The 15,262-nt window shown below is 44.1% G+C and overlaps 2 protein-coding genes across 5 annotated transcripts in view; one reads left to right on the top strand and one right to left on the bottom strand.

Moving 5' to 3' along the window:
* dlgap2a (discs, large (Drosophila) homolog-associated protein 2a) overlaps positions 1-637 on the bottom strand; it is a 138,840-nt gene extending 138,203 nt beyond the window's left edge. Inside the window, exon 1 of the mRNA XM_034563478.1 lies at positions 362-637. Coding sequence (XP_034419369.1) covers positions 362-379 — 18 coding nt within the window. The 5' untranslated portion in view covers positions 380-637. The remainder of the gene's footprint in view (positions 1-361) is intronic.
* LOC117725448 (glutamate-rich protein 1) lies at positions 624-9,031 on the top strand. 4 transcript variants are annotated; one of them, XM_034525617.1, is made up of 7 exons: positions 632-732; positions 815-870; positions 1,993-2,118; positions 2,303-2,449; positions 5,795-6,211; positions 7,486-7,680; positions 8,793-9,031. In XM_034525617.1, exons 1-7 carry the CDS (start codon positions 677-679, stop codon positions 8,891-8,893), a joined length of 1,098 nt encoding a protein of 365 aa, XP_034381508.1. In that variant the 5' UTR covers positions 632-676; the 3' UTR covers positions 8,894-9,031. The 4 variants fall into 4 exon arrangements, with proteins under 4 accessions (XP_034381511.1, XP_034381508.1, XP_034381509.1 ...); XM_034525620.1 differs by lacking the exon at positions 815-870 and having other exon boundaries at positions 624-732; XM_034525618.1 differs by lacking the exons at positions 632-732; positions 815-870 and adding an exon at positions 939-1,314.
* Positions 9,032-15,262: the final 6,231 nt, after the last annotated feature.

The following is a 15,262-nucleotide window of genomic DNA, read 5'->3' as shown; positions in this document are numbered from 1 at the left end:
TGACATCCATGAGGTAAATCAGAGGAGAACAAAATTCACGTGCATCAAAGTGATGCAAAAATCATATCATGTTTCGATTATTGTGATGACTGGCCATATTTACACAAATGTGTATTGTTGTGCTCACTATAGTTTAAATATAATTGGAAGGTTCTTACATTTTGAAAAAGCCACTCGACCAAAAGTCTGATTACCATACCCAATTAAGAAAGCCCTGAATCCAAACTGCTTTAACACACCCCTCTCGTTTACTGTAAGATAATACAATACAATGTTTAAATCCTGCACTTATACATTAGTTAAACATCTGCTCAAATATTAATATGAGAGCGAGGGAGAAAGGAGGGGTGGGTGGATTTACCTTCTTTAGAGCTGACATCCTAGGTGGATCCTCCTCCTGCAAAGCCCGTTCACATGCTGAGGTCCCAAGCCAAGTTTGGAGGGTGCGCAAATCCTAACTCAGCCTGGTGCTGATGCTGAGCCACGAGGCGCCTGCTTAGTAGTCTCCTCTCGCCTCCTCTCCGTGCTACAGCTGGCTCCGGTGTGCGCACGCCCCAAACCGCTGTTGTTACAGGATCCAAACACACGGGGAGCTCGAAGTCTGATGCATCGCACTCGCCGCACTTCATGAAAGAAAGTTGGCAACAGAAACTTGTCTTCAAATATTAAACTTGGAATGACTATCTTGGCAGGGAGACGCGCATGCAAACGTGACTTAACGTCACTTTCGAGGTACTAGGAGTCACATATAACGTCTGTAGCCATTTCCCTCAGCGAGTTGCTTATTATACTGTCTTTTCCATCAATTACACAGCAGCTCAGAAGAATGCTTTATATGCCGATTTGAAGAACGGATCAAACTGATCAAAAGTATGTATTGATGTATAGTGTAAAGGGTACGTGTCTTTTCTGACAACCGCGGTTGCGTGAAATTGACGTTAGTTTGAATGTGAATCGGCGCGTGAGGTCTTCCTCCAGGCTGCAGTCAGTCTGTGTGCTGCATGTCTCTCGAGGGGGAGAATGCAGCTGCAGGAGTCCAAGCAGCATCTCACTTTGACAACAGTAGCCGAGTAGCTGCTGTAGAAAACAAACGGTATAGTTACCACTAGCCATTCCTTTATCTATTCAAACACGGACCGTCGAGCAGCGAACTTGTGAATCTGTTATGCGTCGAGCTCATTTGAAGAGCTAGCAGGCTGGCTAGCTAACCCAGCTAGCTCGTAGCTCGTCAACTCTCGCCACATGTCGCATGACGTTTCCGTCCTCTTCGCCTCCTCTCGGACACACATGTCAGTATGGCCCGTAGGAACGAAGGTGAGCACCGCCAGCGTCGTCGACAACAATATTTATATCTTATAAAAACATTAAATAACCCTGTAACCAGCTAACGTTACCTATCTAACGAAGCTACAGTTAGCGGCCTAAGTATCGCGTGAAGTTATAGCCATGTTGTAAACAAACGCACGTGCTCCACTGCCAGATTCTAGCTACTGTCAGTTGTCACGCGCACCGATACCGATGTCAGATACAAAGTTATATTAATGTGTCAACAGCTGATTACGAGAGTCTTTCTTCTTCCCGTTCAGATCGTGTTGAACTGGGTTTACTGGCGATTTCTTTAAACTTGTTGCTGTTTTTTAGTTTAGTTCTGTACGTAGTTAGTTCATAGTTTAACCAATATGTAGTACAGTAGATCAGTACCGCCTTTGAAACTTAGTGCTTTACGAAGGATATTATAACCATTATTATATAGTATTATATAATAGCAGTTTTAGGCTACTATGCATTCAACATGCACTAATTTCAAGGTTGTTGTCAAGCTGGTTAGTCGTTTGAGTTCATCTATATTATATATAGGCCCACACTATATTTGACTTACATTGTTAAACAGACTTTGGCACAAGCTTTTAGATAATATTTTACAAGTACAATGTATCAGATTAACATGTGATGGTATCTCTGTTTTGTGTCGTTTTTTCTTATGTCACTTAGTATTTCAATCAAAAGTACTCCAGAAGCTTTACCCTGCAGCGGAACCCAGCCCACCACGCATAGTCGATGCGCTATCCAGAAAAACCCATGTGAAAAGGAAAGCCTCTCAACAATACACTGCCGTTGGTGAGATCACATTCAAGTTTAACTTGCATATCCACACATACTAAGTACTATCTCTAGAAAATAATCTATTCCCCTTTTTCTTTTAAATACGCACGTCACACATGTCATGCCAACATATCCTCCTGCTGCTCTTACAGATGCATTGAGGTTTATTACCTTCTTTTAATTTCCATGTATGTCTCAGGAGATGCAGGGACGACACAGAGTGCAGCCAATCCGGGCACGCGGATGTACACAGTCCTACCGCCTCCTGCAGACTACAAGACGGATGCAGAGAGATCCGTCACACTCCCCCAGTTAGAAAGCATAAATAGTGCAGAGGACCCAGCTGGTAAGACAACTACAAACTTACATTTATGGACTTGTGTTTTGCATCATAAAGCTAGGAGAGATTTACTGCATGCTCCAGGCTGGCTCTCATGTGCTACAGTCACTCTTCTTGATTGGCTCTGCCTCTCAAGTTAACAGAAACAAACCGCAATGATCAATTGTGCTTCTGAACCAGGGTGAGAACTCGAATGCAGCACAGATGGTGTTTGAGCCTTGGTTATTTTCACTTTAATCTGTGTTGTTTGTCAGAGTAAACTTGTACAACTTATCCAAGCTGCAGTTCAATGCATAATTTCAAGACTGGTCATTTTGTCTTGCGGTCCGTCTGCACTTTCTCTTGTCATGAACCAATGGAATGATCGGACTGTAATAAGAGTCCTGGCTCATTACACGGGTCTCTGTACTCATCATCTTCCTTAATGCAGACCTCCAGTTACCTGACAGGCTTCGGCTTTACCTCAAGGAAATACAACTTTGTTGGATTTGTTGGACGAGACGGTGCAGCGACATACTGTGACCACGAGAATAAATGATTGGGTCAAGTTTGATTAATTGCACTCGTCTGCCTAACAGCGCCTCGATTGAACATGTTTCACATTTAGTGGGAAATGAGCCCCGATGGTAATTGCGATCCAAAGTCTGGGTTGGTTAATCTTTAATGCACTCGCATGACTGCAGCAAATGATACAGTGCTGTTCAATTGGCACATCAGATGAATAACAAATTGATGAACAGTAAGTTCAAGTTCATTTTCACCTCAGTTTGTCATCACCAGAAAAATCCATGATGGACTAAGTCTCTCCGCTTGCCTTTCAGTATTGTTCTCTGCTGCACTGCCACCCTCTCTGGCTGAGAGCCAGTTCGCTACTCACTGAGGGTCACTGAGAATTTTATGGGAGCGGGTTTCTTTGACCTCTTAATGCTTCTTGAGTTGTTAAGCAGAGGGGAGGTGGGGAGGACGTTTCTGTGTGGGTTCACAGTTAAGCACGAGTCATTACATTTAAGGTTTAAGTAATAAGATGTAACAGAAGAGAGATTTAACACTGATAACATGTATTGTTTTATGTGGTCTTTTATCAGAGTGCTGGATGCTGGATTAGAAGTAAGAGGAGTTGTTACAATCGGCAGCGGAGACGTAGATTCCATTGTACATACAGAAATAATTGAAAAGACTGATTTGAAGGTTTTGTCTGCTCCTCTCTCAAGATGCTCCTCAAAATACCACACATGCTATTTACTGATTCTATTAGGATTGCAAAATTCCGGGAATATTCAAAGTTGGAAACTTTCCACGGGAATTAACGGGAATAAACTGGGAATTTTGGGGTAATTTAACTGTATTTACCTTGTCATAAGCAGACATACATGCAAACATTTATAATACAACTTTTAAAAATGACTTTTTTGACCTTTTGTCAGTATAACTTTATTCTTTCATCGAACAACAAAAACATGAACGTTGAATAAAAAAGGTGTATTCCCTATGCTTTTTTTTTAGTGTTTTTCCCTGAATCCTTTCAGGTCTAAATGCTTTCTTCCTGGACCTCATCAACATCCTCCTCACTGCTGTAAAAAGTTAGTCTACTGTATACAAATAAACTTGGTATTAAAATGAACATTCAGTTTACCAAATAATCAATATGCTAGGTAATGACAAACAGTGTTGGGAAAGTTCACTTTCTACATGAACTAGTTCGGTTCATAGTTCATAATTCAAAATGTTGAACTAAGTTCACAGCTCCAAAAAATGAACTAGTTCAGTTATTTTTTTCAATATGTTGCGAGCTATAATTGAAATCTCTATCTGTCTGCAATACCGCTCTTGGCCTCTACGCCACTCGGCGCTCTCACACTTGCCAGACAAAGGGCTGAAACGTTCAGACGCAACACTGATGACAAAGGCGTTAAAAAACAACAGAACGTTTTATGTTTACGTTTATGTTTCTGGCAGACAATGTTCCCAACAAGCTGCATTCAGGGTCCAGCTGAGCTAGGCGTGCATAGTCTTGTTCTAGGGTTGTCACAATACAAAATTATAACTTCGATACGATACCTGCCATAAATATCCCGATACCCGATACTTGTGATACGATACCAGAATTCGGTACGATACCACAAATACGATACAATACTGGTATATTTATCTATAATAGTAATAAATAAAACATCTGTATGGTTCCCTTTTTACCAGCTCGTTCCTGCCCAGCTTTTTCAACAGTTAACAAATGGCATTAATATTAGTATTAGCCTACAGCAAGATATTAATGAAAACTACATGGTGCCATCACAGCATTGATTATACACGGCTATGTAGCCTTTTGTCCGTATCTGACTAGATGACTACATAGTTCCTTCCATTAGTATGAGCAATTGTAGAGTTCATATTTTATCTTAATTCATGGAATAATTATTTTTCCTTAACTAAAATAAAAAAGACTTAGCTGAAGATCCACCAGCATGCAGCCATTTTGTATCAATTGTGTTTCATTTAGTACACGTGTGTGCATTGTGACCTCATGATCACATGGACTGGTGGTCAAAGGCTAAGACTACAGTGTTAGGCTGTATTTGGGAGGGCTTAAGGTGTTTATAATCACATTTGATTACATGTCGTTCTTTGAAAAGTTCGGGGTGTCTGTCTGAAAGGTGCTTTGACGTGTTGCTCCTTGGTCTGAGTGGCTTTGAAACACGTTTTGCAGACGGGTCTTTGTATGTCAGTGGGCCTTCCTTCACTGTCTGTGTCAGTGGGCTTTCCGCATCTTTTTTTTTTAACAAAAAGTCGCAAAAAGCGCCGACACGTGACGCCATGTTGTCTCCCCAGCGATCACTGAGTGAGAGCGCGCTGCCTGTTAGTGTGTGAGTGCTGCGCAGCCCCGCCCCCTTGCAGTCAACGCGCTGAGCAGCGTTGAAAATTCCCCAAATTCCCGTGGAAACTTTCCGCCCCTTTGCTACCCTAGATTCTATTGTTCTTTTATTAACCACCTTTGGGCTTAAGTTGGCTCCATATGAGGTCACAATTCATCAGATTTTATTTTCAATTAGTAAGCGCACCAGCTGATCGTGCTGATTAGAATGCAATCAGATCTAATTAGTGGGTGTAATCAGTAATCAGCTGGTGCTGATCCCCGTTCTAATTTTAGCCTGTATATATGCATTTCTTAAACGTCATCTGAATTGTAGGTGAAACCAAATCCAAATCTGCCCACCCACTACCAATAAGTCTTTTGACGATGTCAACACAGTGATTTTGCTCAGGAGCAGAAGTGCATGTGGAGGCTGCAGTGCATTAGTTCCATATAACAGTGTTTCTGAACTAATCAGCGTTTTTTGATCCTGTGGCACACAGAGGGGAGTGTCAATGATGGCAACGGAGAACTAGAACAAGGCAAAGGGGAAGAAGAACAGACAAGAAAAAGAAAGAGACGGAAAAGGAAACCAGCCCTCCACCAAGACTGTGGGAAAGATGGAGCAGCTCAAGTGAGTGAGTCCAGGACAGGGCAGAGTCGGGCACCTGTGGACGAGGGAGGAGAGCGCATAAGCAGGAACAAGAAGAGGAAGCTGAAGAAGAAACGGCACAAAGAGAAGCTGCTCGCCATGGGTCTGATGCCCCGGGCCACTGCACTGGAGTTTACCTACCGGAAAGATGATGAGGAGGAAGAAGAAGAAGAAGAAGAAGAGGAGGAGAAGGAGGATAACAACGAGAGGAGAGCTGCTGAGGTGTCAGACTTCCTCAGGACAACAATGGAAATCTATATGTCAGATTGTAAGTATTGATCAGCCAGTTTTGTGCATTCTATGTGGCAAAATCTTGTAGCCATTGCTACAGCTTTTGCTTATTTAATGTAAAAGTTTGTAAAATAAACACCCTGCCAAGAAAGAGTTTAATACATTTTGGGTGCTGTGATGATAGAAAGCAATCGGCTGTGATGGCTTTCTAAGATGCAGTTAAAAAACACACTTAAGTTTTGCCAAATGCTGAAAACATGTCAATGAAAACAGAATTCAATTTCAGTTCAGAAAAGAAGTAAAAAACATAGCACCAGCATTGGATTAAAGCAGTGGTTCCCAAACTTTTTCTGTCAAGACCCCCTTTGATGATATAGGAACATTGGACGCGCCCCCCCCCCCCCCCCCCAAATTGTTCTTGGTTTTTAATGAATTGCATTATAATGCATGAACCATGCGCTGTAGACCAGTCACAAATCTGTCCATCTTTGTACATACTTCCTTCTCTTATCTTTATCTTTCTCTGTCGCTACGTATCTTTCTCGCTCTGTGTCGCTGTGTCTCTCTCTCGTTCGCGCTCCCTCACTCTCTCTCTCCCTCGCTCGTTCGCGCTCTCTCGCTCTCGCTGGTTTTGCCACAGTCGGTCTGTGACATGAGCCGCTCTGGTGGCGTGGTTGGAACACAGTGCATGTCACGTCGGTTATTTTATATTGTTTTACCGGTGTATGTGTGCGTCTGTGTGTGTGGGTTGGTGATGAAGCCGCGACCCCCCTGTAGTACCACCGCGCCCCCCCTAGGGGTCGCGACCCCCACTTTGGGAACCACTGGATTAAAGGTTAAAAGCTACAATTGCAGTTCCATGAGAATAAACTAGATGGCGAAAGTGTGTGAGCATTCTAGTGGCAATTAGTAAATACTCTGAACAGCTTTGATTTATTGAACATTTATTTTAAATGTAACCAAGATGCTTCAGATATTATAAAAGGTACGCTATTTGCATCAGACTGACGAGCAGAGCAGCCAAGGAAATGAGTGAGACTAATGACAAATGGCTGGACTGCACAGATTTGAGATTCACTCAGTCCTGCTTTGTAATTTTGTAAAAGTTTCGTTTGATGGCCCGCAGCCAGTAGCAGCAAACAATAAGATAGACAATGTACAAGATAAAGGAATAAAAAAACGTAACTAAAGTAGACTAGACAGTTATGTAGTGGAGCCAACGGACGTACGAGTACGGTTATAAAACGACGTGTTAAACATCCATTGCTGTGTATGCGGTGCAATTCATGAAGGTACATTTTTTGTTTGCAGCCTCTTTGCGTGCAGACGAGAGCCCGCTCCTGTCTAGGACGGTGAATGACCTTCTGAGCGGCATCGCCAGCGGATGCCACCCCCCCTCTGTCCTGAAGCAGCTCCACGGTCTCAAGGCCTTTGTTCAGCAGCAGCAGAGAGACAAACTGGAACAGGCACTGGGGGATCTCTTCAACACTTCTCCCATGTCTGCAGGTCAGTGACGCATCGATCGGTCAAAACATCAAAAATTACAACTGAATGAGGGATTAGTTGTGGAAAGGTTGCCCTTAAATTTATAATTATTGCTCGACTGAGTATAGCTAAGCCTCTTTTGCCTTCATCTGTGCAGTACCTTTTTAATTGGCGCTACTAGAGCAGATATTGCACCTCGCGCACTCGGGTGACCTCCACTTTGAGTCGACGGACATGTTTCAACTGTCTCGTCCTGCCTTTCCTCATGAGTCCCGAGGCACGTTTTCCCCCGTGCGTGTGCGTCTGCACGGCTGGCTAGCTGGCTGCATAATAGGATCAGCAGGGACTTTGCTGCTGTCACACACACGCAAGTGTTTGTGTGAGAAAGAGAGGGCGAGGTAGAGCGACCAGGCCCCAAAGTGCAGCTTGTTTTTGCTTGTGTCCGTCACCAAGACAACACTGTGGGGAAAAAAACAACTGTTTGCAGTTTTGCGAGCAGAGCCCGCAATACACCCTGACTTAGTTGTGCCTGTCCTCTCCATGCACAGCTGCCTGAAAGCTTTTCAACCCCCCCCCCTCCCCCATCCGCCTCATATTGTATGAGTCATGCTTCGATTCACCGCTTCATTGTGAACAAAACTTTGTGAAATTCTGCAATGTTTCCGCTTTAACTCATCGTTGCCATGTTTAGGTGAAGGGCACCGGCATTCTTGCTATATTTTACTTCACACACATGATTCGCTGCAGTGTGACAACTCTATATAATTTGATAGGTTTGATCCACCTTTCACCTTTTTAATAAAGCAGCGTTCTGTACTTTAACCCTCGTTTTCCGCTGCACTTGACCGTTCCCCCTTTTCATAACGTTTATTTGGGGTTCTGAATAGATTCACTAAATTGAATTCTGCGTGTTCAAGAATTAGTAAAATACATATTGCGTCGTGGGTGGGAGACGGACGTGTTGGGTTGAATGTCGACATGCAAAAGAGGTTAGAAGTGCATTTGAACACTCGCTGGTAAAAACAAAACTACAACAGCAACAAAGTCTCTTTGCTGAAACACCGACTGTTCCTCTGGTATTGTGTTGTCAGCTCTAACTGAAATGTCGCTCTTTGTGTCGTTGTTTTTTTTAGAAGAAACCACCGCAGTCGTTTCACTGTTCCAATACTGGATCACAGACATTCTTCCCATGCAGGGTGACAAGAAGACGGGGCTTTCTAAGACGCACCCGTGAGACAGTGAGTCACTCCGAAACCGAGACGCTCCTGAATAATTAGTATTTCCATTGCTCCATCACTTTTTTAAAATGTTGTACTTGTATACTTCACAATGTTGGACCTAACATGATGCTGAATAAAATATTTTGATCCATGCCGTTGTCTGATCCATTTTCACGTCTTACGTTGTACAGGAACAAAACCGGTTAATACTGAGCTGCTTAAATCCTTTCGGTGCACCCTGAGTATGTTGTGGTTATCGACCAGGCTGCTGTTTACCTCCGTGGTTGGAGCATTTAACTGGTATTAACATAACCTCCTCAACTAACATTATAATTGCCAGAGAAGCAAATGTTCTCTCCACCGGTGCTCCAAAATTCTTTGCAGATGTTATGACATTTAAACCCAGACAGTTACCTAATCAGTTATCTCCAGGACTCTCACCACAAATCAATTTCTGACCAAGTCACTATTACACCTGCCTTGTAAACAATATAAATATATATATATATATATATATATATATATATATATATATATATATATATATATGCTGCTTCACCTTACTGCACAGGGTTAAATAATAGTCTTAAAAGGTGCAATGCTGTTTTTTCTTAGGGATGATTAGTACCATTATTATAATCCCCCACTTGTTTTTGTTGTCGCTGCCCTTATCTAACTGTACGCTCAATTTAGCAGCCTGGAATGTTGTTGATGGACCTTGGGGACAAGTACCACCCGGGGAGACAGTAGCTTAACCTTCCACACTACCGGTCTACTTCTCAAGTAATCTATTCTAATACACTTTCCCGTGACTCAATGCCAAAGGATGAGTTCAGGAAAAGGACAGAGAGTTATCCTCGGCTTGATGCTGCCATTGTGACGATGACCTGAGTGACGGTTGTTTGCCACGTACCAGCTCGAGAAGAAACTTGTCGTCCCGGGAACCGGGATGCATGATAGGGGCCCATTCTGCAAACATTAGCCGGACAGTAAGAGCAAAGAGCACATTGCCTGACATATTATATAGCATTGATATAAAGGTGGTCATTAGTGGTTTTAATCATGCGATGGAAGCATCGTCGTGGCTCTAAGGATGGCGGTCTGTCTGTTGGTCACGTCCCAACTTTGATGGAGAATGAAACATACAAACTATTCCATAGGCTTTGGCGATCCCCTGACACCAACAGGTAAAAGCTTCTACATATTCAGTAAAAAAGTCTCAACTTCTACTGGATGGATAGGTACAAAATGTGGTCCAGACATCCATGTCCCCGCAGGAAGAATACACTCCGGTCAGAGCGGCTGCAATCAGTATTATATCAGTATATAACGACATGGTATCGTCTGACGACGTGACATTGAGAAGTGATGAACCTACAGATCATTCTCACCTGAAGCTACAGTTCCGCTCAGCTTTATAGTGAGTTTCAGCTCCTTGTTTAGTTGTCTGGCACGCTACCTTTCTGTTTTGGTTTACTCCTACCGCTCTCAAGTAGCAAGATCACAGTGCAGCGAGTATCTAGACTTTGTCTTGTTCATATTTCTGCTTCACCTCGCCTGGTTTATATTTTCCAACATTGGCGTCATTAGTGGTTTTTAGTTTTTCCTCTTTGCTTTAAATGCTTCATGGTTTTGAAACCCAGCAGGCATCCCAAGTTTCAGTGGCATCATGACTTTGCGGCATTAATGCCAAAGTTTGACAGTATTCATGGATGGGAGCTGGGAGGCAGAGTTTGGTCCTATTACCACAGATGAGAAGAAGGTCATTGCTGGCTGCTCTCACTGGAGAGAATTCCTCTCTTCCAGCGAGAGAGACGTTATCAGCACAGCTACCTCATTATAGGACCTCACTCTGAGCCCAGGACCCGTAGGCTAGGGAGGATATTACAGCTTAAAGGAATCTGCTGACATGGCAGAATAAGCTATTCTCAACATCAACAGAAAAACATCCAAATCAAACCACTTGGCAGATTCAAATGGATTCTAGTGGCTCCAATTTAAAATTACTTGGGGCCGGGCCTTCTGTATGAAGCTATTAAAGGAACCGCTGAAGTCAGATATCTGTTAAAACTTGATGCTACCTGACTTGGTTAACACCGTATTCATCATCTGGACTTTGTTTTGATGTCAAACCCTTCAAACGGACAGAAGAGGGAGAAAAGAATTAATCAAAAATCCTCTGATTATCCCGTTATCAACATCCCTCTGATTCTTCACACACATTTACCATAGATATGGATGAATATGCTCTTTTATGACTGGATGTTATAGCTGTTATAATAATAATAATAATAATAATAATAATCTTTAAGGCTTTAAACGGATAGTTGATATGTATTGATATCAACCTCAATGTCATAAATATATGCATTAGCCAAAACTCACATTATAAATCAAAATGTTTTTTTTAAATTATTTTATTACAATTTGCTTGCATTCATTAGTTTCCACAACGGACATTTATAAAACAATGGCGCTTATAATTTCAACATGTTTCCACTAAAAGTCTGTATACTGTGATGTTTAAGTGTCAGCAGCCCGACACGCCGTTCAACCCCCCTTCTGTTGAGGCGGACTTCTTTGTCCCCGTGTGCCAGCTCCTGTAATCCCATTAGACCCGCCACCTGCACATCGGCTGCGGAGAGGTTATAAGGGGCTGGGCAGACTTGTCCTGCGTCAGATAGCTGAGCACAGGTCCAGGTGTCCAAGCGCAGACCCGGACAGGCCCGCTGTCGGTGGGTTTCCCATCCTGGGAGTCCAGGAAGAGGAGCTCGAGGAGACGAGAGCCTAGCGTTATCTGGCCTCTAACTCATTCGTGAGGAGAACCATCGCAGACCGCTCCAAAAATGTTCTTCAGAGTCCCAAGACTGACTCCGGGCTACATCCGGCTGCTGCAGGTGAGCGGGAGTGGTGTGGCGGGTTTTAGTCCTAAAATAAAGTGCCACTTTCAATGATACTATGTTGTGAAGGTGAACAAGCTGTAGGATCAAGTAGATACTGTAACAATAAAATAATAGTTTCACTCTTAGATGCATATCGACACTAAAGCTGTCCTTGGTGCCGGGTGGCAGGGACATAAAGTGCTGAGTCATTGGAAGTTGCTCGCCCATGATTTATTGCAATTTGTTCTGCATCAAGCAGCTTGTTTTGATTTAGGACCTTTTAAAACAAACAGGCGGAAAGCCCTCTCAAAGTCTTGGATCTGATTACAGGGTGCTTGGCATTCTCTGGCTCGACTCGTCCTCAAGGAGTAGAAGGAAATGACAGATGAAATAACGTTGACAATTGTGAGAGCAGCCATTGATGTAATGAAGCGGTAGCGAGGTGCTGGTTTTATGGGCTCGCACAGAACTTCATCGACGGAGGCGCTGCACTAATAAGCCTCATGCGGCCATTAATGCAGCGATTTATTCAGTCGATTGTCTCAACAGATTGTTGTGACAAGATGATGAAATGCAGTATTACCACATCATATCATATATATGTATATATATATATATATATATATATATATATATATATACACGCATATGTATTTTTTACACGCACCATCCTCAAATATGCATTGGTTCCAGGCTTTGGTTCCAGTATGCCTTTTTGTTTTAGCTCACAAAGCACAATCACCTCTTTGGTGGTGTTTATCGCGAACGATGGAGAAATGCAAGCCTGTGACAGCCCGTTGCATTGTAAATGGAAATGTGAACCGGGTGAGTGAGCTACAGGAATGGCTTCCTAACCGTCTGTGACACAGCTCCATTTCAAACTATGAGGTTTCTATTATTTGCTCCTCTATGCGCTTTATAATTGTCAAGGGTCCACAGAGGAAATTGCCCGAATAGACAAGCCTTTTGTTTGTCAAAAGAGATAGACCGCAATTTGGTAAATGAGACCAAATTAGTTTTTATTCTCCGAGGGATTGGTGGTGGTGGTGTGGGGGGTGGTGTGGTGTGGTGTGTGTGTGTGTGTGTGTGTGTGTGTGTGTGTGTGTGTGTGTGTGGGGGGGGGGGGGGGGGGGGGGGTTGAACATATAGAAGGTGTGTTATTTTTCGGACTGCTCTGATCTTTCATACTAGGAAATCAAACGTTTCATCCTCTCCTTTCAGACCCAGGCCTACCACAATGTGTCTGTGACGCCCCCAGCCGAGAGGAGCATGCCGGGCATGGCTATGCTGCTGGGGGCCGTGGGGATCGGGATGTGTGGCTACAGCTCCAGGCAGCTGGCCCTCTACCACCGGCCCTCCTCCCGTGTGCTGCAGTGGGTTGGCACGCACACGGATGCCAGCATGGTGGGCACAGCAGCCCAAAGGACCCCCTTCCTGGATGTCAATCTCCAAGTCTGTGCCTGCCAGGAGATCCCGCCCATCTCCTTCGTGGGCCAGAGAGTTCCCGTGAAATAACAACCTTTTGATGCTGGGTTGGATATAGATTGGCCGACATCTTAGGTTGAGCTCCAGTAACTACACTTGTGCACGACTAGGATTGTAGCTGTGCCGGCCCCCAGTGTGGCCCATGTGCTCTCTGAAGCCGTGCAAGTGTGGATATTTGACCTCGACCTTGATGTTCGCAGGAAGCTGGTGGTCGTATAGTAATAATGAATTCTGTGCAACACATGTACAAATAGTTGAGAATTTATTGAATGGTATCAATTACTCACTAATATTAGAGTGGGCACGTATGAATGATTTGATTACGTAATACCAAATACTGGGTCTGAATGTAGCTTAAAGGAGCGAACGTGTTTAAATTTGGAGACATTGTGTGTCTTTATAAAGGGCTGGCGTTAAAAGGGACTGGCGCTCGGCAGTGCCCCTCTATACACAGATGGCTGGCAACTCTCTCTCTGTCATCCTCCCTCCCCGGCCATGTGTAAGTGCTTGAGCACCCCCTCCCCGCCCATGACTTCAATTGATTTCCTCTGAGGAGAAGCAGGTGCCATCCATCAACAAGCCTCGGCATTTGCTGGCGTGGTCTGACACCGGCTGTCAATCAAGAGACGGTGGAGGGAAGACACGGGTTGGCTTTGTGGCTGAATCCGTGACTGCTGCTTAAATCCTCCAAGGGATTGGTCGAAGTGGTGAGAGGAGAGCAGAGGGCAGCAGGGCAGTTTTGGGGACTGAATACACTTCATTGAGTAGAATTAGGTGCGTTCGACGTGAAAACTTGAGTCATGTAAACAACACACAAGTACTGGATCATGAATCCTAGTTTACCTCGCTGAGACACCGGCAGGCACGGCAGAATGGCGATTCCTCCTGGATAAGCCTGTGCCCTCTGGGGAGGGATAATCCCAGGTGGAAAATCACCCGTGGCTCACCTAATCTGGTATTAGAGATGAGGACCTGTGAGAGGCAGACAGTCCCTGTGCATCCCCACTTTGTACCATTCCCCCTGCAGTGTCCACCAGTCGTCCCACTGCCGTACATGAATTTATTCATGATGGGATTGGTGTCTCTATTTATGTTGACACCAAAAATGTAGCAGTGAAAAGGGACTTGGCGAGACACTGAGTGTGGTTGAGAATGCGTGCGGTGCCTTATGGATAGCACGGGATCATACTGTCTCTATGTGTACAGCCTCTTCATTTGACTGAGAATATTTACAGTGCAAAAAGCTATCGAATGCAATTGAGTCCTTCACATATCAAAGTTTGACGAGTTTTATTTCTCCATAAGCAGGGGACAAAAGGAGGAGGAGGAAGCGTCTCAACATAATGGAGAGTTGTGAAAAGGGAGGACGGTGAGAAAGTTGAGTTTTTACGTCGGCCAGACCTTGTAATCCATTTTTCATTGTTTAAGAGGCATCCTTGTCCATCTGCCAGATTGGACCAGTGGCCAGTTGTGGCATGTTGTGAGTTTTTAGAGCCCAAGTCGTGGCCCTCCAGAAGGCCAGCGCGGCAGCTCACCAACAGAATGGTCGTAATCCACTCAACAAAAAAGGGCTAATGGCTCTAACTGGCACCGGACACTGAACAAACATTAGGTCGCCTCACTCTAGACAGACCGACACACATAAGCTACTTCATAACGGGGTTGTGGCGGTCTTACAGGATATTCCACTTAATGAGAGAAAAATGAATTAACATGCACACAATCGGATACACTTGTGACGTACATTTTTCAGGTATTGCACCGCCATAAGTGTGAAATCAACGTGGGCGGGGGGGGGGCTTGAGGTTGTGCAATGCACCTTGCTGCGTTTGATGGATTCTCTCTTTGCTGCAGTGAGCACAGAGCACTGTGGAAACCTATTGATCTCAATCAGGGGGCGAGGGAGAGCGTGCCTGCTCGCTGCAGCAAACTTCCTGTTTCAATCAGCGTTGCACAGTTTATGAGGGGGGAACCGCCAAGATGGTGCACCGGCAAAAATCATGACCTGATAGCGTT

This window comes from Cyclopterus lumpus, chromosome 22 (genome assembly GCF_009769545.1).
Source record: "Cyclopterus lumpus isolate fCycLum1 chromosome 22, fCycLum1.pri, whole genome shotgun sequence".
Taxonomy (NCBI): domain Eukaryota; kingdom Metazoa; phylum Chordata; class Actinopteri; order Perciformes; family Cyclopteridae; genus Cyclopterus; species Cyclopterus lumpus.
This window is presented reverse-complemented; position numbering and strand designations above follow the sequence as displayed.

Bases quoted from the DNA above. Each gene is read 5' to 3' on its own strand.
- LOC117725448 (XM_034525617.1), top strand. From the start codon at position 677: ATGACTATCTTGGCAGGGAGACGCGCATGCAAACGTGACTTAACGTCA. The intron at 2,450-5,794 runs GTAAGACAACTA...TGTGGCACACAG, and splicing joins TAGTGCAGAGGACCCAGCTG to AGGGGAGTGTCAATGATGGC. The intron at 6,212-7,485 runs GTAAGTATTGAT...TTTTGTTTGCAG, and splicing joins GGAAATCTATATGTCAGATT to CCTCTTTGCGTGCAGACGAG.